Source organism: Podarcis raffonei, chromosome 1, assembly GCF_027172205.1.
Source record: "Podarcis raffonei isolate rPodRaf1 chromosome 1, rPodRaf1.pri, whole genome shotgun sequence".
Taxonomy (NCBI): Eukaryota; Metazoa; Chordata; class Lepidosauria; order Squamata; family Lacertidae; genus Podarcis; species Podarcis raffonei.
In genome coordinates this window covers 33,898,310-33,921,881 of record NC_070602.1, presented here as the reverse complement: position 1 = coordinate 33,921,881, position 23,572 = coordinate 33,898,310, and the positions used below count along the sequence as shown (strand labels likewise).

General features: G+C 43.7%; 1 protein-coding gene and 1 pseudogene across 1 annotated transcript; one reads left to right on the top strand and one right to left on the bottom strand.

Annotated features, from left to right (window-relative positions):
- The first annotated feature begins 6,326 nt into the window (after positions 1 to 6,326).
- LOC128402450 (60S ribosomal protein L31-like) lies at positions 6,327 to 6,997 on the top strand (annotated as a pseudogene).
- A 9,119-nt stretch (positions 6,998 to 16,116) lies between these two features.
- On the bottom strand, positions 16,117 to 20,925 carry NFKBIA (NFKB inhibitor alpha). Its single transcript, XM_053380242.1, has 6 exons — positions 20,483 to 20,925; positions 19,164 to 19,272; positions 18,268 to 18,478; positions 17,869 to 17,957; positions 17,496 to 17,756; positions 16,117 to 16,727 (listed from the first exon to the last, which is right to left on the bottom strand). Exons 1-6 carry the CDS (start codon positions 20,755 to 20,757, stop codon positions 16,680 to 16,682), a joined length of 993 nt encoding a protein of 330 aa, XP_053236217.1. The 5' UTR covers positions 20,758 to 20,925; the 3' UTR covers positions 16,117 to 16,679.
- Between the last annotated feature and the right edge of the window lie 2,647 nt (positions 20,926 to 23,572).

Here is a 23,572-nt window from a genome sequence, read left to right as displayed (position 1 = left end):
TTCTTTGACACCAATTGGCCTACCATGCCCAGGAGAAAAGCCTCTGGTTTTTTGTGAAAGGTACACTTAAGCACCTTCTTAATTTCATTATAGATCATTTCCCAGAAGGCCTTAATCCTTGGGCACGTCCACCAAAGGTGATAGAAAGTACCTTCAGTTTCATTGCATTTCCAACATTTATTATTGGGCAAATGGTAAATTTTTGCAAGCTTGACTGGGGTCATGTACCACCTATAAATCATTTTCATAATATTCTCTCTTAAGGCATTACATGCCGTAAATTTTATACCGGTGGTCCATAACTGTTCCCAGTAAGCAAACATAATGTCATGACCAATGTCCTGTGCCCATTTAATCATAGCTGATTTAACCATTTCATCCTGTGTATTCCATTTCAGCAGCAAGTTGTACATTCTAGACAGATTCTTCGTATTGGGTTCTAACAATTCTGTTTCTAATTTTGACTTCTCCACCTGGAAGCCGATTTTCCTGTCCTGTTTGAAAACTTCATTTATCTGGTAATAATGTAGCCAATCTCTTACTTTAAACTTCAATTTCTCATAACTCTGTAATTTCACATTTCCACCTTCTTGTTCTACAATTTCCCAATATTTTGGCCATTTAGATTCCATATTAAGTTTTTTAACTTCCTTAGCCTCCATTGGTGACAGCCACCTAGGGGTTTTATTTTCCAACAAATCTTTATACCGAATCCAAACATTATATAATGCTTTCCTTACAATATGGTTTTTGAAGCTTTTATGGATTTTTACCTTGTCATACCATATATATGCATGCCAACCAAATCTATTATTGAACCCTTCTAAGTCCAAAATGTCTGTGTTCTCAAGAAGTAGCCAATCTTTCAGCCAGCAAAAAGCTGCTGCTTCATAGTAAAGCTTTAAGTCCGGCAGGGCAAACCCCCCTCTTTCTTTTGCATCAGTTAATATCTTAAATTTTATTCTGGGCTTTTTGCCCTGCCAGACAAATTTCGATATATCTTTCTGCCACTTCTTGAAACAGTCCATTCTGTCCACAATCTGCAATGTTTGAAACAAAAACAGCATTCTTGGCAAAACATTCATCTTAATAACAGCAATTCGGCCTAACAAGGAAAGTCTCAAATTTGACCATATTTCCAAATCTTTCTTAATTTCTGTCCAGCATTTCTCATAATTATCTTTAAATAGATTCACATTCTTAGTTGTTAAATTAACCCCTAGATATTTCACCTTATTTGCTACCATTAATCCAGTTTCACTCTGAAACTTCTCTCTTTCCTCCACTGTTAGATTCTTTCCCAATACCTTTGTTTTTTGTTTATTTAACTTAAAACCTGCCACTCGACCAAAGGCTTGTATTGTCTCCAAAACTTTTTTTGTACTAGTGTCTGGCTCTTGCAAAGTTAAGACTAGATCATCTGCGAACGCTTTCAACTTGTATTGTTTAGCTCCGACCTGAATCCCTTTAACCAGCTGGTCACCTCTGATCATATTTAGTAAAACCTCCAGAACAGTTATAAAAAGTAGTGGGGATATTGGGCACCCCTGTCGTGTCCCTTTTTCAATAGCAATTTGTTCAGTAACCACGTTATTTACAATTAGTTTTGCTTTTTGTTCAGAATAAATTGCACCTATACCATTCTCAAAACCTTGGCCCACCCCCATTCCTTTGAGATTCTTTTTCATAAAACTCCAAGAGATATTGTCAAAGGCTTTCTCAGCGTCCACAAATATTAATACTGCCTTAGTGTTAATGTTATTCTCAAGTAGTTCCATAATGTCTATTATATTCCTCACATTGTCAGATAAGTGTCTTCCTGGGAGAAAGCCAGCCTGGTCTTTATGAATCTCACCCACCAAAACCCTCTTCAATCTTTTTGCCAAAATGTCTGCAAAAATTTTGTAATCCACGTTAAGCAATGATATAGGGCGGTAGTTCTTAATCTGATTCTTTTCCTTCTCAGATTTTGGTATAAGTGTAATATAAGCTTCTTTCCACGATTCAGGTGCCTTCTTCCCCTCTAAGATTTCATTGCAGACTTCCTTAAACGGTTGAATCAACCAGTCTTTCAAAGCTTTGTAATATCTGGAAGTCAGGCCATCTGGTCCTGGAGATTTTCCCAATTTCATGTTTTGAATGGCTCCCTCTATTTCTTGCTCAGTTATTTTCTGGTTCAAAATCATTCTACTTTGATCAGATATTTTTTGTAGTCCATACTTTTTAAGAAATTCTTCCATCTCTTTTTCCTCCACCGGCCCTTGTGCATAAAGTTTCCTGAAATAACTCTGAAAACAGTTTCTAATCTCATTTGGCCTAAAAATGTTCTTTCCTTCAACCTCTAAGCTTGTAACCATATTCAATTTTTGTCTTTTCTTCAATTGCCATGCCAGCAGTTTCCCACATTTATCTGCCGATTCAAATGTCTTCTGTCTCATTAGCTTTATTTTCCATTCTATCTCCTGATTCATCAGTTCCATATATTGTCTCTGGTAATACTTTATTTCTCTTAAAATTTCATGAGACTTTGGCTTTGATCTCAGTTTCTTTTCACCTTCTTTTATTTTTTCCAAAATTTTATTTTTCTTTTCATTCTGCCTCTTCTTTTTCAGGGTATTCTGCTGTATCAGAAATCCTCTCATAACCGCTTTACTTGCGTCCCAAATTGTTCTTTTTTCCACCTCTGTTTTCAGATTTATCTCAAAGTAGTCCTTAATAGATTTCTGGGCCTTTCTGTACACCTCTTCATCTCTAAATAGGGAGTCATTCATCCTCCATCTGAAGGAGCCAGCTGTTGTTGTGTTCATTTCCATCTTTACGGCGTTATGGTCGGAGCAAGTTTTGGGGCAGATTTCCACTTTCTTTATCTTAGGTGCCATTCCACTAGTTACCCAGATTTGATCGATTCTGGTCCAGGTCAATTTTGCTTCGGAGAAGAAAGTTCCCTCTCTCTCCAGAGGGTTTCTTGTTCTCCAAATGTCAATCAAGTCCATGTTATCTGTCATTTCAAAAAAAGTCTTAGGTAGCCTCCCATCCTTGGAAACCACCTGTCTTAGTGCTTTATCCATATTTGTAGAGACCACTCCATTCATGTCTCCCATCATAATTATATTATAATCCAAATAGTCCATTAATGTCTCATGTAGTTTCTTAAAGAACTCTGACTTCCCTTCATTCGGAGCATAAATCCCAATTATCAATAATTTTTCTCCTTGGACTTGTATTTCTATTGCCAAATATCTTCCTTGTTCATCTTTAAACATCAGCTTAGGGGCCAATTTTTCCTTAGCATAAATCACCACTCCTCTTTTTTTCACCTTATCTGATGAAATGAATTCCTGTCCCAGTCTTTTATTAACAAGTAATTTTCTATGTGTTCTGGTCACGTGGGTTTCTTGCAAACAAATCAAATCCAATTGTTCCTTTTTTAAAATATGGAAAACCTCACGTCTTTTTCTGGGAAGGTTCAAACCGTTACAATTCCAGCTTAAAAATTGTAGAGCCATGTTGTTGCTTACTTTGTTGCTCCTCCGACTGCCCCCAGCAGTTGTTCTTCCTTTGTTGGGGTCTGAAGTCCAAATGTCAAGTTCGATATGTCCGCTAAGTCCTTAGCCTCAGTAGTCAGGTCCACCACTCCCTTCACCAGGTCTTCTTGATTTTTTTCCAGAAACTGTTCTTTATCTTGCACTGTTTTTATTTTGATTTTTTTCCCTTTATAGTTAAAAGACAGGCCTTGAGGGTACTCCCATCTGTATATTATGTTGTTCTTCATCAACAAGGTGGTCAGATCCCTGTAGTAGGTTCTTACTTCCAAGATATATTTAGGAATATCCTTATAAATCTGAACAAAGGAGTCTTCAATCTCCAGAGATCTTTGATATTGTAAATTCAATATTTTATCTCTCTCCTCCTTAGATCTCAAGGTTATCAGGCAATCCCTTGGCTTCTTTTTATTCTGTCTTCTTCCCAGTCTGAAGGCCGTAACTATCTTGAATTCCTCCTCTTTCAAATTCACTTGCCAAAAATCCGAGAATTCTTTGGTGAGGTACTCTGCCAAACTGTCCTGCTCACTTTCTGGCACGGCTCTCAGTCTCAAGTTCCTCTCCTTTCTCTGAAGATCTATTAAGGACAGGGCAGCCTCATGTTCCTCTAGCTTTTTGCAAACAGGTTCTAATTTAACTTGCGTTGATTCGGCTATAATTTTTGCCTCTTCAGCAGTCTTACGAATTGCAACATTTTCTTCAATTAATTTATTTATAGTCTCTGTATTAGATGCAACACTTTTAGTGTTCAAGTCAAGCTTCTCCGATAGCTCTGTTAATTGTTTAGAATTTTCTGTACCTTGTTTGGTCAAAGCCTCTAATGATTCATAAATTTTTATTAATGCTTGTGTCACTGTATCCATCCCTCTTTCCTGCCCTTCTACACCTGCAAGGGCTAGGCCTGATATGGAGCCTCTTCTCCTTTGTGCAATTTTTGTTTTTGCTCTTGTTTTTATCTCATCCTCTTGGCCTCTCATGTCCCAAGGTCGTTCCCACAAGAATTGTTTCCAGATGGAAAACTCCACTAACTTATTCCTTACACTGTTAAATTTTCCCTCAGCCCTCTAGAGGGAGCGATTCACAGTTCAAGGTACAGGGAAACAAAGAAAAGGAAAGCGAAAAATGGCCACAACTTTTCAAGTAATTTTCCAGTCAGAGAGCTGTTACTTTGTATCCTCAGCCACCAACAGTAGCAGATAAGGTCTCAGCTTTGTATCCAACTTGCAATACACCAACTTTGTATCCAATCTCAAATGACAGCATCCAATCCCGGTGAATTAGTCCTTTTTAAAGCAGTCCTTTCCCAAGGGTTTAAAACAGCGGATAATTTTCCCTTTCATCTCTTTCCAGCAGGTAATGCTAGTTCAGGTTCATCCCCCCCCGCTCCTGCTGCTAAGGAAAAGGGGACTTTTCTGATTCAGCTCCAGATGCTGCTGGTGTTTGAATTCAGACCTTCATCTATAACTATTTTAATAGGACTGGGTATAGGGCGGTATGTAAATTCTAATGATAATAATAATAATAATAATGATAATAATAATAATAATAATAATAATAATAATAATATGCCAAGCAGTTCACATTGGTCAATGCTTAAGTGGGAAAAGGTCCAGAGGTGATATTATGTGAGTGTTCTGGAGGTCTTTCTGAGATTCTCTGGGCTAAGAAGAGGAAAGCAACAGAAGCTTATCACAATTTCTCAAATGTATAGGGCGGGAGAGGGGGACAACATTTCACGGCACAGACGGCCCTTGGTTCAATCCCCAGCATCCATAGCTAGGCCTGGAAATACCCTGTGCCCTAAAACCCTGGAGAACTGCTGCCAGCCAGAGTAGACAATATGGAGCTACATAGGCCAATGGTGTCACTCTACACATGGCAGCTTCCTGCCCCCCCCCCGTTCCTTGTGTGTGTGAGATCACTGCTACTTGCAATTGGTGGAAAGGACAGACGGGGACCTTGTGCGAGCTGAAGTTTTGCATTCAAAATGGAATTCACAGGGTCCAAGGAAGATTATATGTGGGGTAGGATTCCAATTCTCCTCTTTCCCAGTCTCAGGTCTTTGTGCCTCATTGGGCGCAAAGGCATTTTCAACAGAGCAGCATCGCACCCTGTCTCAAATTAAGCTCTCGACGCATTTTCACAGGATTTGCTCTCACAGTTTGGACTCTGAGCAGAAAGGCAGAGGGGAACCCCTGCTTCCTAAGGCACAGCTGTTCCTCCCCCCACCTGCCTAGTTCCTGTTTAACTTTCCATGCCTGGGTACTTTTTGGTTCCCTCCAGCCACACTAAGTATAAATCATTCATTCGCCAGGTTGCAAGTGTGATAGGACTGTTCTGCCGCTTCCTCTCTTGGTTTTGTTTCCCTAGAAATGGTAGCACCGTTTTCTTCTCTTCAGCGCTGGGAGCGAGGTGGGGAAGAGAGGATTTGACAGGACTGCATGTCCCTGGGACACAATCAATCATAGAAACATGGCATCATAGAATCATAGAGTTGGAAGGGACCCTGAGGATCATCTAGTCCAACCCTCTGCAATGCAGGAATATGCAGCTGCCCCATACAGGGATCAAACCTGCAACCTTGGCGTTATCAGCACCACACTCTCTTAACCAGCTGAGCTATTCCCCCTGCTTCTGATGTTCATGTGCTGAGGGCAGTTACTTTTGTAGGCAAAATGGTACAACACACACATACACACCACTCGTAGAGATCAGCAGGCTTGGGGGAACCCCAAGGTTTGTGGAAGTACATAACAGCTTTAGAAAAGTAACTTCATGCTTTCTGGTCTGGTCCTGAGCAGGATGGCTCCTGCAAAGAAAGGTGGTGAAAAGAAGAAAGGACAATCAGCCATGAATGAGGTGGTTACTTGGGAATATACTATAAACGTTTGCAAATGGATCCACGGTATGGGCTTCAAGAAGCAGGCTCCTCGTGCTCTCAAGGAGATCCATAAATTTGCAATGAAGGAGATGTGGACTCCTGATTTACGCATTGACATCCGCTTGAACAAGGCTTGGCAAAAGGAGTTAGGAATGTTCCTTAGCGTATCCGTGTGCGTTTATCCAGAAAACGCAATGAAGATGAGGATTCGCCTAATAAACAGTATACAGTGGTACCTCAGGTTAAGAACTTAATTCGCTCTGGAGGTCTGTTCTTAACCTGAAACTGTTCTTAACCTGAGGTACCACTTTAGCTAATAGGGCCTCGCACTGCCGCTGCACCGCCGGAGCACAATTTCTGTTCTCATCGTGAAGCAAAGTTCTTAACCCGAGGTACTATTTCTGGGTTAGTGGAGTCTGTAACCTGAAGCGTCTGTAACCTGAAGCGTCTGGAACCCGAGGTACCACTGTACACTGGTCACATATGTGCCAGTTACCACTTTCAAAAGCCTACAGACTGTTAATGTGGATGAAAACTAATCTTTCATTACAATAACAATGTTATGACATTAAAAAAAGAAAAAAAAAGAAAAATAACTTCATTGCTGGGGATGGGGGTAGGGACTCCAGAACAGCTTAATGGGGACTGAGCATGCTCAGTGACCATGAAATACTGATGAGGGGTGAGAGAGGAATGGGAATTCAGTGGGAAGGAGAATGAAGTGGATATTCCTGAACAGGAACACTCCATACAGCAGCATTTTGTTTTCAAAACCGAATTCCTGTTCCAGTAAAGATAAAAACTTTTTTTAGAGTTACGCCAGCAGCTTATGAGCAGACATCATCTTGTGATCCCGATGCTGCTCATTTTCCAGTTTCCTGCAGCTACAGGAGGTTTCCCCCTCACGTCACTGCTTGTTAATGTTCAGATGACAGGCCTTGCTTTCTTAGAACAGGGAGTGATGTCACCCACATGAGTTTCAGCTTTTAGTGCTGGTGTTCTGGGAAGTCCTTTAGTAACGGCAGAGGCTGCCCCTCACCAATTCCCAGAATTCCTTGGGAAGAGGGACCAATCATTAAACCACTCTAGCTCTGTGAGGAGAATGGAGCCTGATGTACGGCAGGCCATACATAAAAATACAGTGGTACCTTGGGTTACAGACGCTTCAGGTTACAGATGCTTCAGGTTGCACACTCCGCTAACCCAGAAATAGTACCTCGGGTTAAGAACTTTGCTTCAGGATGAAAACAGAAATCGAGCGGTGGCGGCAGTGGGAGGCCCCATTAGCTAAAGTGGTGCTTCAGGTTAAGAACAGTTTCAGGTTAAGAACGGACCTCCAGAACGCATTAAGTTCTTAACCTTAGGTACCACTGTAGCTCAAAACGGCTTGTTTGCAATTTTGTTTTAAAAAAGCTCAACAACTTTGGGAAGAATGAAAAGAAGCTCAACAACTATCCAGATTTTCACTGTATGAAATAAGGCAACCCTATTCCAGCTGGCGTATGTGGGAAGAAGCAATCTTTCAGGTAAGGGCTTTATAGGTTAAGGCCAGCACTTTAAATTGTGCTCAGAAAAGAACTGGAGATTGATACAGCTGGTAAAGCACTAGCCTAAAATGTCCAGTTGTTATGGCCTTGTTTTGAACAAACTGCAGTTTCAAGGCCATTTTTAAGGGCAGCCCCACATGCAACACAATGCACCAGAGCATTGTGACTGGAGTGTGGATAACTCTAAGCTCTTTCTATCCAGGTATGGGCACAGCTGGCTTATCACCTGAAGCTGATGAAAGGCACATTTGCATAGAAAACCTAACGCAGTGCAATAAAACACGAACCCTGACAAGTAGAATAAATGTCCGCACATGAAAATTTCAAAGCAGTCTGAGGAATTGTACAAATGTAAATTGCCTGGCTAAATAAACAAAAGCTCCTGAAGTAGGCAGCAGGTGGGGGCCGTTGCTAGGTACTTACAGGACTCATGGGAGAAATTTGCATGGATACATAGAGTGCCTCTGGGCAGATTTAGATGGGTGCCTGGCCCTGGCAGAGGTCTAAGCTGCAATACATTTTGCAGTATGCCCTGTTACAGGATCATGTGCCCTGTCATTGTTCATGTTGGCTGAGGATGATGGGTGTTGTAGTCCAGCCATGGATGGAAGGTGCCACATTAGCTACCCCCACTGCAGGATTTTTTTAAAAGCCTTTTTAAGTTTAAAAGGAGGGGGAAGGAACAGGAACCTGGGGCTCAGCACAGAATAACTAAGGGCTTGGGCCCTGAGCCTTTCTAACCACCCCCCTGGTGTCAGGGGTACCTCTTGCAACTCCTCCATAGCTGCTGAGGTCCTCTCACACATTCCACAAAAACAAATTAGATATAAGCTTGCAGTATCTCCAAATCTGGGAGAGTTCTATACAGCTATTAACCAAATGAAAAATAATGAAGCCAGTGGACCTGATGGGCTATCTGCTGAAGTCCTCAAAGTGGGCGGGATTGAACTTACACAACAACTTCACAAGCTCATCGAAAAAATTTGGGAGAGAGAGGAGATCCCAGAAGACTTTAGGGATGCCAAAATTATTACCCCTTTTTTTAAAAAAGGCGATAAAACTGATTGTGGAAACTATCAAGGCATCTTTTATTAGCTGTGGCCGGCAAAATTCTTGCAAGGATCTTAGCAAACCATCTCCTAACTATATCCAAGGTGACCCTTCCTGAATCCCAAAATGGTTTTCGACCTTCTATAGGGACAATGGACATGATTTTCACTGCTTGACAGCTTCAAGAAAAATGCAGAGAGCAAAACCAACCCCTGTATTGATCTGTATTTATTGACTTGACTAAGGCCTTCAACACTGTAAATTGCAATGCCTTGTGGACTGTCCTTCTGAAAATTGGCTGCTCAGATAAATTTGTTAACATCCTTCAGCTCCTCCATGATAATATGACAGCAACAATCACAGATAACAATGGGTCTCAAAGTGAATCATTCACAGCGGGATTGGGTGTTGAACAGGGTTGTGTTATTGTCCCAATTCTATTTATTATTTTCATTGCCATGATCCTACACATTGTTGAAGGGAAACTCCACACTGGGTAGAAATCATATACTGAACAGATAGAAAGCTCTTTAATCTGAGTTGACTGAAAGCAAAGAGTAAGGTTACCATAGCTTCTGTCATAGAGCTTCTGTATGCTGATGACAACGTAGTGTGCGCACACTCAGAGGATGACCTCCAAACCATCCAGAATATCTTCTCAGAAGCTTATGAAAAGCTTGGCCTATCGCTCAACATCTAAAAAACCAAAGTGCTTCACTAACAAGCACAAAACAACCCCTCTGCTGCACCACAAATCCAACCCAATGGTGTAACATTGGAAAGTGTCGATCACTTTTCCTACCTGGGGAGTTATCTTTCCACAAGGGCTGACATTGATGCTGAAATCCAGCATTTCCTGAGCTCTGTGAGTGCAACTTTCTCCCAACTGAAGAGCCAGAGTATTTGAGGACCGGGACACTCGCAGGCAAACCAAAATGCTTGTTGACAAAACTATTGTACTACCAACCTTACAGGGACGCGGGTGGCGCTGTGGGTAAAAGCCTCAGCGCCTAGGGCTTGCCGATCGAAAGGTCGGCAGTTCGAATCCCCGCGGCGGGGTGCGCTCCCGTTGCTCAGTCCCAGCGCCTGCCAACCTAGCAGTTCGAAAGCACCCCCAGGTGCAAGTAGATAAATAGGGACCGCTTACTGGCGGGAAGGTAAACGGCGTTTCCGTGTGCTGCGCTGCTTCGCCAGATGCAGCTTTGTCACGCTGGCCACGTGACCCGGAAGTGTCTCCGGACAGCGCTGGCCCCTGGCTCTTAAGTGAGATGGGCGCACAACCCCAGAGTCTGTCAAGACTGGCCCGTACGGGTAGGGGTACCTTTACCTTTACCTTACCAACCTTACTGTATGCTTGTGAAACATGGACCACTTATAAACACCATCTCCAACTCCTCAAAAGATTCCATCAAAGGTGTCTCCGGAAAAAAAAATATATATCACCTGGGAAGACAGTCAAACTAATGCTGGAAGAAGCAAAGATCACCAGTGTTGAAGCAATGATTCTTCAACATCAACTTGTTGGACTGGTCATGTTGTTCAGATGCCTGATTATCGTCTTCCAAAGCAACTACTCTATTCCGAACTTAAAAATGGAAAGCGTAATGCTAGTGGTCAACAAAAGAGGTTTAAAGACTCTCTCAAGGCAAAATCTTTAAAAATGTAGTATAAACACCAACAATTGGGATGAGCGCCGCAACCTCAGAGTTGTTCGCGACTGGACCTAACAATAAGGGGTCCCTTTACCTTTTAGCCTGTGAGCGGTCCAATTGAAGAACAGCCTTTACCAAAGGTGTCATGGACTTTGAAGATGCTCAAACTCAGGATGAAAGGGAGAAGCATGCTAAGAGGCAAACCCTTTTGGCAAACCCTCACCATGATCAACTCCCACCTGGAAACTATGTCCCCGCTGTGAAAGGACATGTGGATCCAGAATTGGCCTCCACAGTCACTTACGGACTCACTGTTAAGACCATTTTCATGGAAGATTTTACTCGGCTAGGAGTGATTGCCAAAGAAGAAGAAGACCTCTTGCACTCAAGTGCTTCTGATCGGGAAAGTGCTTGGAAGAGGGCACGTAAAAACATGGGAAGCTGTCAGGCCATCGGTCCATCCATCACAGTAGTATCAACTGCACTGGCTGGAAAGTGCTCTCCAGGACTGCAGGATCTCTGTCCTACCTGGAGATGCTGGGGCTGAATTTAGTACCTTTTGCATGCAAGCAGATGCTGTACCACTGAGCTGTAGCCCTTTCCCAGATCTTCGTATTGCACTGTACACAGGCAGACGGGCATAGCAGAAGGGCACCTTTGCATATTTGGATCCCAAGCCATTTGGGCTTATAGATAAAGACCAAAACCTTGCATCAAGAAATGAATAGGCAACTGGTGCACATATTTTAAGTTTGTGAACAAGCCTGGGCTTCACCCGTTAAAATTCTGGCAACCAAATTATGCAATAATAAATCTTCCAAGTCATCTTCAAGGGCAGCCCCATATATAAAACATTGTAGTAATCCATTATAGTAATTACTGTGGCCAGACTAGTCCCACTCAGGAATTTATATTTGTGTATGTATTTTCTTGCATTTATATCCTGCCTTTTTTTCCATTGTGGGACCCCAGGTGACATACATGTGGTTTTTAGACCAGCCCTTTCAGAAGGTGTGTGACCATGTCTAAAACAGCCTGGAATATCATTCCCCTTCAGCTAGAACTATCTCTCCATCCACAATGCCTCTGTCTTGCCAAGACTCATCTTCTGTTTATGGGCCTTCATCCAGCCCATTATCAAATCCAGGATGCAGCACCTGTACAGCCTCACCTGACTAGTTGTCAAAAGCATACTAATGACTCTTAACTCCAAGCCCTTGAATGACATCACCCAGTGGTTTCATATAGAAGGGAACACAGCGGAATCCTGCAAGGACCCATAACATAAATGGCTGAATGCCTGGTAAGGTAAAGGTAAAGGGACCCCTGACCATTAGGTCCAGTCGTGGCCGACTCTGGGGTTGCGACGCTCATCTCGCTTTATTGGCCGAGGGAGCCAGCGTACAGCTTCCGGGTCATGTGGCCAGCATGACTAAGCCGCTTCTGGTGAACCAGAGCAGCACATGGAAACACCGTTTACCTTCCCGCCGGAGCGGTACCTATTTATCTACTTGCACTTTGACGTGCTTTTGAACTGCTAGGTTGGCAGGAGCAGGGACCGAGCAACAGGAGCTCACCCCATCGCGGGGATTCAAACCGCAACCTTCTTATTGGCAAGTCCTAAGCTCTGTGGTTTAACCCACAACACCAATGCCTGGACTCCCTTCTAATTCCAAAAGGAAGAAAACGTGAGCCCTGGTTAAGTAATTGGAACCCCTAAAATCTTGTACCACTTGGATTCCAGGCACTTACTCAGGGTTCGTGTTTCCTTCAGGAAGGAGGCACAGCAGAGACTGTGTGTCTGTATGATAAATGGTTTGTTTGCATACACACACACACACACACAACCTGAACCGACAATGGAGGGTCTTGTTTCTCCCATAGCCACAGCCTTGGATTCCATAAGAAATCAGGCCTGGCTCTCTCTCTAGCCTTTGGCTTCTAGCTCTTATCTCTCACCTCTCCACTCTGACCTTTTGTCTTTCTAACTGATAGACAATTGAGGAAGGGAGGCCCACCCATTTGTATTCTGGCACAGAGCCACTCCCTTTGTTAGCCTGATGACTCATACTTAGCGGGCCATTGCCAGGCTGGCCTGGCTATTCCAGCAATAGCATTCATGCTGGATACAGAAATTAGAAGGGAGCCTAACCACCACCACCCCCTCCACAGAAAAAAATTGCAAAAAATTCATGGAATCAAGCAGAAATCCTCTATATCTACAATGTTCTGAGAACCATCCTGTAGGTAGGAGCAGAGTCAACATATCCATGTGCAAAGCTGCTAAGAAGTGAGTGGTCAAGGAGGAGCTTAGGGAAAATAAAACTCTCAGAAAATATGTGCTTCCAAATCCAGGTTTTCTATCTTACCGAGCAGCTGTTCTCAAAAAAATTTATGAGCAAGACAAAAATTCCTCTGAAACAGCAAATGAAAAGATGGGTCAGATTTCATGTATTTTATGTGCAGTATTTCCGACATAGTATTGCTCATGCAGAGCTTCTGAAATAATGGCCAAATTCCAAGTATTTCTATAAATAACTTTCTAGAATTGGGGCATTTTAAACAAAATAGTTTTAAGCAATTATTAAGACTGGCAATAAATAATTTGTCTCTTGGACTAAATTTGAATTTCTGCGAACTTTGGCCCTATACTACTTTTACAAAACAATGGTTTTTTTAACCCTTAGGGCTACATACATTTGAAATCATGCAGGTATTGTCTGTGGAAGAGGTACATTGGTAATGCGATAGATCAGGTGTGTCCAAAGTCTATTTGGGGGGCCTAATCCAGCCCGCCGGTCAATTTAATCCAGCCCCCGTGGCAGTATATGTCCTCGGGTAAAATCCTGGGGTGGATAAGCTTCATTGTAAGTTCCTGGTTTTGATTTGGGGGAATCTATATTTTTGTATTTGAAAACTATCATGCTCTTTTAATATTTTTTAAATAAAACAGGGTCCATTGTTCAGTAAATGAGCTGTTCATGTACCTGTCTTTCCTTCTCCATGTGTAGTAATGTTTTCTGATCTATATTTCCCCTCCTTATCCCTACTTCCTTTCCGCCACACCAATAACTACCAAATCCCTCGTTTAAAATAATAGTAATCATCAAATACCCAATTCAAAACGAGCAATTCAATTTCAGAAAGTTTCTGCAAAATGAGTTAAATTATACAACAGTTACACAGCGTGCTATTTCAAATGAAAAGCTGCAGAATTTTGGTTTCTTCTTTTAAAGTCGAATTCAGTTATTTAACTGCAGGCTGAATTATGGATAACCAAACATACATTTTCTTCTTCCACCAGGAAGTTTCAAGGCATGACCTTTGATCATACAAAGAGAGGAATGGGAATAACCCTGACTCAGAATGACACTTGACTTTAATCATTTCCATGCAGCTAGAGTTCCAATGCAAAGCACAACGGAGCTAAATCTCCTGATTCAGTGTTCCTCAGGCAAAGCAATTGAGGCTAAAGTTCAGGGGCATTTATTGAAACTGTTAACAGCCTACCAAGAACCCAAATTATACAAATTCAACACTGCCTCAGGGAGATAATGGGAATGGATCCAGCCTGCAATCCTGGCTGGCATCTTCTCTTGCAAGAAGGCTGGGGAACCTATGGCCCTCCAGATGTTGGGATTCCAACTCCCGTCAACTCCAACCCATATGGCTGATGGTCAGGAATGATGGGAGTTGGGAGTCCAGCAACAGCTGGAGGCTCACAGATAAACTGCATTGATACAATGTCTTATAAACTGCATTGATACAATGAGACTGGATTAGAGGAAGAGACCTGTGGCTTATGTGTTCACCATGTGAAGCTTCTGCTACTGCAAACCACAGAATACGCTATTAAACCCACTGGTCTCAACAAGGAAATCCCACAATGCTCCCGTGAAAACTCAAGAGATATAATTGCTTAAAATCAGCTTGCTTGCCCGTCTTCAATGTTTTAATGCAGCCTGGTGAAAGAGCTAGGTTTAAGGAAGTTTGGACACCAATATTTGTAAAGCCGTTATGTTGTTGACATCTGTCTGTCTCGAGAGACAGCTGAGTGAACCTCAGGGGTGGAAGTCAAAATGCTGTGTCGGCAACACCAAAATGACCTTTCTAGGGCGCAAAGCTGGGCAATGTGTATAGAGGTCCTGGGCTGCTCAGACTCCAATAACCCCCTCTCAGCCTCGCTGATGTGGTCCAAAGGAAAGGAGAGCAATATGTTTGGGACCAGCTTGGCGGCAGGAGTTGCCAGGAGACGGCGTACAAGGCGCCATCCAACCATCTTAGGGACTCCACTCTGAATGTGTGTAGGGTTTACTCCTTAAGTTTTTTCTTCTCCTGAAGATACCCTGCAAGGCAGTGGAGTTTCAGGATCAGTTTTCCTTCTCCTAGACAGGCTACCTTCCCAGGTTGACAAGCCCCACTTGCCCCTCACATCCTTCTACATCACACACAGAAGCCGGCTTCTTGACCACTGTTGGCCTCATCTGCCCCTTTATATGCTGGCCATATAAAAGCAGCAATATGGTAGTGAAGATACCCTAGTAAAGCCAGGTCAGGTAATAACTGTGGGCAACACACAAATGGCATGGGGCAAACCTCCACCTGAGAAACCTGAGGCGTGAGGGGTAGCTTCAAATTGGGAGTTATTGAAACACCCTGTGGAAGGGTCCAGGAATGCCTGTGGTGGACACACTTGACCGGTGGATATATACAGTGGTGCCTCGCAAGACGAAATTAATCCGTTCCGTGAGTCTCTTCGTCTTGCGGTTTTTTCATCTTGCGAAGCATGGCTATTAGTGGCTTAGCGGCTATTAGCGGCTTTAAGAAAAAGGAAACAAACTCGCAAGACATTTCGTCTTGCGAAGCAAGCCCATAGGGAAATTCGTCTTGCAGAACGACTCAAAAATTGGAAAACTCTTTCATCTTGCACATTTTTCGTCTTGTGAGGTACCACTGTACCTGAATGGATAATGGGCAGGGATGGCTTTTATTTGTGGCACAACCTGGTATGAGTTGGGCCTTGACAAATCCCAGAGATTTTCATTGGAGGGAGTTAAATACATGCTTTAATTTCTCCACGGAAACCAATGGGACTGCAAAGAAGAGCCTTGTGGCACCTGACATACCATGAAGGATAATGGAGGCTTTATTTTCAAAGTAACGCTGACAATTGACTGATGTGATCAGAAATGGGTTTTGAACTGACCTGGCTCCAATATGAAAATGAGTAAACAGCACGTGGGTGCAAATATATCCTTATTCGTCCCTCTCCACCCCCTGCCCTGGGTTACTAATACAGGACACTAGTGGCTTTCTTTAATGTGAATGTGTGCAAGAATGAACCAACTGCCTGAGATGTTTGATTTTACCTAACTGGGCATCAGAAAGGAGAAAGCGGATGAGCAATTCTTCAGCAGGGGGAAGAGTTTCATCAATTCAGTACATTTCTCATTTGATTTGATTTTTTAATAAATATACACAAGTACCAAAAAAGCTATTCACAAAATATACAATATTTACACACAATATACATATTGCAAAGCATAGGGCTTGCAATATACAGCCTGAACGTTAATTGCTACCCTTTCCTGTGGATGGAGAAGAGGACATTCTTTGGGTTGCAACCGCTCTGCCTGCCGTGCAGCACAAAGGGCACCTGAGCTCAGTCTTTGGGATGGATTGTTATCAGTCAGTCAGAAATATATGGAATGTCTTCCAAAAGGACACAACAGATGGTGACCTGGGCCAGCCCCCTTGTAGAGCATGCAGTGAATACGTAGGTCAACCGTCCAAGTTCTCACTCTGTTCGTTTATTTGTACAATCTACTCTCTGGTGCAAATGAGCCCAGGCTTCTTCTGGTGTCTGACAACCAAAGTTCATTCCTGCCCGAACTGTGCATTGAACTGCAGGCAGCACCTGCTGTTCTAACAACACGCTCTGTACTGTGCTGTGTGTTCAGTAATTGTTCACATTTTGCTCGCCTCTGCTTCGTGCAACGCTCCCACTTTAGCAAGGCACATGTCGTCCGCCAATGATGCAGTCGTCATACAGGAGCTAGACGAGGGGAAGAAAAAGCAAATCAGGCTTAATGGAAGGCTTTAAGAAAGAGCATGAAGTAATTCTCTAAGGGGAATACAGGGCCATTTCCCATTATCCCAAGGAAGTGTTCCATTAAATTTAGCTGCACTCACATGAGGAAAACAGCACCTGATAATTAACACTAGAGCCTGCATTCTAAAAACTTAAAAAATCTGGGAGCTGCTACATATTATTCAAGGGACGGGAGTAATAACTCAGCAGTTAAGGAAAATTCTTTGTTGTGGTGGTACATTTTATTAACAGACAAAAATCTGGACTAATATGATGCTTGTAATATTAGAGGGAAGTGGAGATAACAAATGGTAGGTTGGAAATAGCACCACCAGAAAATCTATGTGCAAATGTGCTTCCTTTGAAATAAGCTTACTGTAATTTTAAATCCACTTTTGAAAATTTATTAAAAGATGTCCTAATCATAACATGTCAAATGCTCCCCTAAAGCCAGTTTTCCTCCTTGTGTGAAGTTGGTGCAATGATTTGCTAGATTCAAATGAATCTAATCAATGCATTTTCTATACCTTTGAGTATTCAGTGCTTACACCGATGGGTGACTGGTAATAACTCTGTTACCAGGCTTATACCTTCAGGATGTCAAAGGCAAGCAAAACCTAGTCTAAGGACCCTTATTGTTTACAACTGCTCCCTAACAACCTAATGGGAAATGTGTGTGCAAATTATGGTAGAAATCTTTTTCTCGCATAGAATGGAGAAATGGCCACTCACTTCATCCTCTGTGAACTCTGACTCTGATTCACAGCTCTCTTCGTCTTCACTTTCTGGTAGCATCTGCAGGTCCAACGTCGTAAACTGCCTCAGCTGCTCCTGTATGAAGGAGTTGTTTCTTCCCCATGTGAGCTGGTATGGAGAGTAGCCCTGGTAGGTTACTTTGTTTACATCCGCTCCGTGTTTCAACAGGAGCGACACCAGTTCTTGATTCTGTAGATCGACAGCCAAATGCAAGGCAGTCCTGCCATTGCAAGGCTCCTGTTTGTTGAAAAGAAAAGGGTGCATTCAGTTAGGCCGGACACATGCTAAGATGTTCATTCTCAAATTGCTGGGATGAGGTTTGCTTGTTTGAAAATGGCAGGTATCTTACCTGAGCATTGACATCTGCTCCCAAGGACAAGAGGCATTCTACTATGGCCAGGTAACCTTGAATAGCTGCCAGATGGAGACACGTGTGTCCTATGAAACAGAAATGGAGATTAAATTTCATGTGATACAAGTCATTCCAACACTTGGCTATAATTTTTCAAATCATATACACTATAGCCATTTAAAGATGGCCTACTCTGATCAAAGAAGCTTGATTATTTGATTCCAGTAGGTGACTACGAAGCAAGAACAAGGAACACCCTCCCCTCCCTTCCTTGGCTGACACTTGCTATACCGAAAGAGCTGGAAAGAATTATCTGAATCACAAGGCAATGTAGCACAGTGCCAAGGGCTGGAGTACCCAGTGAGCTGGCAGCTCAGACTCAGAATGTGTGCTTACCATTGTAATTGGACGACTGTAGGATAGTGTCGATTTGTTGTTTCTGGCAGTACTGTGTGAGGACACCGACACCTCTGAGAGAGCCTTGTTCGCAAACGATATGCAGCGGGGTGTTTCCTCGGAAATCTCTGATCTCTGCGTCACATCCAGCTTTCAGAAGAGTCTCTGCGATTTCTGGCTGGTCTGTTATCACTGCCAAGTGAAGTGGAGTCTGCAAATTGGAAGTTGAGAAAGCATTATAGTTAACTAGAAAAAAGAAAAATCTCCTAGACTAGCCATTACACAGAACAGTCTTCTTAGTCATCACTCCTGAACCCACTTCTTGAGGAAAGTATGTTTTTTTAGGATCAACCACTTTCCTTAAATCCTTTGAAAAGTTCCTCAGTGTTTTGCTTTTTGTCACGCGATATACTTCTGAGAGAACAATCACACTGTTGTGTTGGTAGTCCAATCTTACTATACTTGGGAGCCAACCATGAAAAGTCACTTCCACAAATTGCTGATTTAAAGCTACTTGTAGCCTGAAAGACTTGCCCTAAATAAGGCAGAGGGAGCTTGTGGCTCTTCAGTTGTTGTTGAACTTCAACTCCCATCAGCCCCAGCCAGCACAGTCAAGAATCAGGGCTGACAGTGGTTGTAGGCCAGCAACATATGGAAGGCCACAAATTCACTCCCATTTTCTTGGGAGCTCAACCCCATCAATGAGCCAAGGTTATTGATGGGGATAATTATGCTAAAAGGTGGCAATTTTATGAGTTACTTAAACCCCTTGAATTTTTTCCTAAATTTATCTTTTCCTCCCACCAAAAATGTTTCTTTTGGAGAGCTTCCAAGTCCCCTAGGGCACCATGTTTGATGCCTGCAAGAGAGGAAAGAAAACCCTGCCGGGTAAGTACCTGGTTGAGGTTATTTTGGGTATTCAGGAAGGCTTTGTCTCGTCCTGCCTGTCGAATGATTTCCAAACTCAAGGCTTTTTCTTCATGTATAATTGCCAGATGGAGAAATCTGCAAAGAGGAAAACGGTGGGAAAAACCCGATGGTGAGTACTTAAGAAAGAAAGAAAAAAACAAAGGACAAAAAAATTCCCAGCCACCTCTTGCTAATCAGCTCTTTTGCTCTTGCTCGTCATCCCGCGGGCAACGTGCCCAGGATCCGAGTCATGATGGAGGAAGAACATCAGCCTCAGCGGCAAGAGAGGCGATTTCGAAAGCCTGGGGTTTTCGAAGCCGCGTGCTCTCGCTACCTGGTGTTTTCCGCGGAGTTGTTGTGAGCTGAGTGTTCCGGGCAAGGCGCCAGGGACTTTCCAGAGCGCTTCCCCCCTCCCGTGCGCCCCGCCCGGCGCCTCCTTCAAGCCCCGCCCCCCTCGCAGCTTGTGAGAACACCCCGTCCCGGCCCCTATCCGCTGGCAGCCGGCCCAGGCACAAGGCGGAGCGGGCGGGGAGGGGAAAACCCAGACTTGCAAAAATCCCCGGGCTTTTATGTAACCAGCAGAACGCGAGCGACATCAAAGGACCTCCACCCCCCGCACACCCCACGTTCTATTATTAAAAATCTACATAGTAGGCTCCTCGCTCCCCCCTGCAAGGCAGCCTGTGCAATAAACACAAATGCGGATGGAGTCAAACACGAGCGCTAAGAATCTACATTATTGTGTGTGTGTGGGGGGGGGGGGTTTAAATGCGTTTGGCTCGCTCTAGTGATTGTTCTACTCTGCTGGGTCAGTAACTCAGAACTATTATGAAGGGCCCCGCTTTAAAAGAGCTAGCGAATTTCCTGCAGGGTCTTTTTCGCCGCTGCAAACGCGTAATTCCCGGGGCTTCAAGCAAGCTGAAATTCAACCGCGCACTGCGTGCATCCTCGGGTCTTTTGCATGCATGCCGCCATGCTAACCTTAGCTCTCAAACCTCTTTTAAAAACTAAAGAGGCGTTTAAATTTAAATAGCAAATTTGTTGCCTTTCAAGGGGGAAAACAAATCAAAAGTCCCGTGCTACATTTTCTAGAGAGTTTCCTTCACATCTAGGGAACAGAGGCCACCAGGCTCTTAACCACATTTGCTTGGAAATGAGCCCCATTAATTCCAACCAGATCTATTTCCAAGGAAAAGCATTAAGATCACCACTTTGCTAACTTCCGAGGGAACGCGAGGCAAAACCGCCCACGGAGGTCGAAGTTCCGATCCCCTTCCCCGAATTTGCAAAGTCCTCCAAGACTTACGTATCTCCGTCTTCGGTCACTTGCAGTTTCCAAGCCTGCGCGCCCTGGCCGGGGCCGCTCTGGAGCCCCGCGGAGGCTTCCGCCGGCTCGATGCGAATGTCTCTCAGCTCGTTGACGAGCTTCTCGTACTCCTCCTCCTTCATGGAGTCCAAGCCGCTGTCGTGGCGGTCGTCCTGGACCAGGCTGAGCTGCCTGTCCTTCTTCAGCGCGTCCCGGGGGTGGTTGTCCATCGTTATATCCATAGGGTAATCCAGGGAGCCGGGGCTGAAAAACATGGCCTGGGCGAGAACGAGCCGCGGGTCCCGAAGTGTGCAGTTGCCTTGCGAAGTCGTGGCGAGAAGCTGACGGGCGGCGGCGGCGGCGCTTGCCTATACAGCCTCGGCGGAGGGGATTTCTGCGCCGGGGCGGAGCTTGCGCGCTCGGGAATTTCCCGGCCGAGTCGGGCCAACTAGTTCAGTCCTGTCTGGAAGCTGCTGCTGCTGCTGTGGCAGCAAAGGCTGTGGCCGAGGAATTCCCTTCCCTAGTCACTCGCTGGAAATTTTTTGCTTTTTCCACAGAAGGGAAAGTTTTTTGGATGGCTTTCTGTGACTAAGACGCCCACCCCACCCCTCGAGGCCTTCCACTCCTCCAGGCTTTTCCTCGATGGGCTTTCGGGATATGCAAAAAAAAAAAAAAAAAAGAGAGAGAGAGAGAGAGAGAGAGAGAGAGAGAGAGAGAGAGAGAGAGAGAAAAGAATTCACGGTCCTTCTTTTTGGGATTTCCCTCCTGCCTTGATATTTTAGATGGATATAGCCCTAAAATACCCTGGTATTTTGGTAAATATTCCTGGCCCTGTTTTAAAGGGGAGGAATGGAAAGAGCAGGCAGGCCTTGCAGGACGGACCCCAGCACTTAATAGGGCCACAGTGCAATATTTGTAGGGGTGCCTGAGCTTAGCACTGTGGAGGAATAAACCCCACATACATTGCAAACGACACAATCTTTCCAATATTGCAGAGAACGCTGCAGAGCGGTGAAGTGCAAGCCCTTTCCATAAGGCCGCCTTTTTGCAAAGGAGTATGGTGCACACTGAGGACTTGCCAGATTGTGGGTTGTGTGTGTGCCCCCCCCCCCCCGCTAAAAGCATAGGAACCCAACATGAAAAACATTGTAGGATTGCTTTGGCTTTATAATAGATGTACATTCCACCTTTGCGTGAACATCCAAAGCATCTAGCACAAAACACTACGCATCAGGTTACTGGGTTCTTCTCAGCTTTTTATTAATTATATTGATTATACAACATGGTTAAAGAGCAACAATGGGTCTCTGCCCTGAGGAACTTACATTAGGACCTTTCTTTTGTTGTTTGCACTGGAAACCCCGGGCCTCTGCATAGTGGAATGGGCTTTACACGTCATTGTCCGAAGCATGTTCTGGGAAAATTTCAGGGTTTATTTGCTTCAGTCAAGAGTTTCTGAAGAAGGATGATCAAGAAATGCAATAAAAAAGACTTCCCTGAAAGATAGCGTGCCTGCTGTTACTGATCACTTCCTGCAATGCGTGGTTAGGGAGGAAATATTGTGGGTGTTCTGGGCTGCACAACTCCAGTCTTTGAAAGATCAAATAATCCTGAAAAGTTAGGTTTGCAACCTGGTGGAGACTAAGGAGCAGAGACAGACAGAATCAAGAGCTTGGCAGAATCTGGAGTTTATTGCCTTTCCAAATCTGAGTACTGAGAAATGCCATTTTAATTTACAGACTAGTAAAATATAGAGGAGGTTTTTGCCATTTTCAAGACCATTGCCATCAGTCTCAGTTGCTGTCATCTAGATAGGCTGTTCGTGTCCTCCCATCTCCAAATTCCTTTATGCCTTTTCTCTTCTCTTCTCTCCTGCTCTTGAATTGTAATCTAAGCCATATACTGTACTTTGCACTGACAATGAAACCTGGACGCTAGGGGCTTTCAGACAAGTCTGAAGAAACAGCCTCTCTGCTGCCTTGAAGAGGAAAAGGAGTCTATAGTCAACTATCTGCAGTGCCATCTAGTGTAGAATAAATCATAGGACATTTAACATAGGAGACCTGGATTTTCCTTAAACCAGTCTGTCTGCCAAGGAGGTGTATTGGGACTGGTGCTTTTTAACCTGTCCCTAAAAGAGCTGTGCCAAGTTTGCAGGTGACGCCCAGTTATTCAGGGTTGTTCTGGGTGAAATGGGAATTAAAATGGCAAATGAGGTTTATTTATTATAAGGAAGTGTAAAGTGATGCATATTGGGGCAAAAGATTCTAACTGCATGCTTACACGCCTGGTGTGTGACAACTGCAAAAAAGAGTTATGTGTTAGGGATCAAAAAGCACAACTTCCAATTGTAGAGGCTTTATACAAATCTTGGATGTGCAACCACATTTGGAACACTATGTCCGGTTTTCATCAGCTCATCTAAAACACAATATTGTGGAGCTGGAAATGGTGCAGAAAGGGGCAACTAAAATGGTTAGCGTCTTCGAACGACTCCCTATGAGTCGTTTCACTGTTCGGAGCAACTTAGTTTAGGGGGGGAAATGCAAGTAGTGGGGGATATGACAGAGGTTTATACAATTATTCATGGCATGGGTAAAGTGTATTGATAATTTCCCCCTCTATCTTATTAATACTATCTAGGATTGTTGAATAAAGCTGAATAGTGGGAGATTCAGGACAGGCAAAAGAAGTGCTGCTTTGTACAGCGCAGAATTAAATCATGGGATTTGCTATTCCAAAATGTCATTAGCAGATGGAATGGCAAGGCACTGTTACTCACCTGACCTCCTGCTTATCAGAAGATAGAGGTTGAGGGGTGAGGAAGAAGCAAAATTGATGCTGGTGCTCCTGCTCTGTGGGAGATAGCGTGCAGCCATGTTTCCCCCTTGATAGACCTATCATTGGTTTTAAACTATCACCTATTGTTGTATCAGCTAATGTTAATCTGTATCATCAGCATTTATGTGAATCTAGAAGGTCAGCATTTATTCAGTGGAATTGGCTGGAATGTTATGTCATTGCCGAAGTATGAGTGGCAGGGACTATTTGTCTTAAAGAGATTAGGCGGACTGAGGCCCACAACAAGAT

Coding starts and splice junctions, on each gene's coding strand:
- NFKBIA (XM_053380242.1), bottom strand. CDS start 20,757: ATGTTTTTCAGCCCCGGCTCCCTGGATTACCCTATGGATATAACGATG. Junction 19,273..20,482: donor GTGACCGAAGACGGAGATAC/GTAAGTCTTGGA, acceptor TCCTCTTTGCAG/ATTTCTCCATCTGGCAATTA. Junction 16,728..17,495: donor CAGAGTTCACAGAGGATGAA/GTGAGTGGCCAT, acceptor CCCCTCGTCTAG/CTCCTGTATGACGACTGCAT.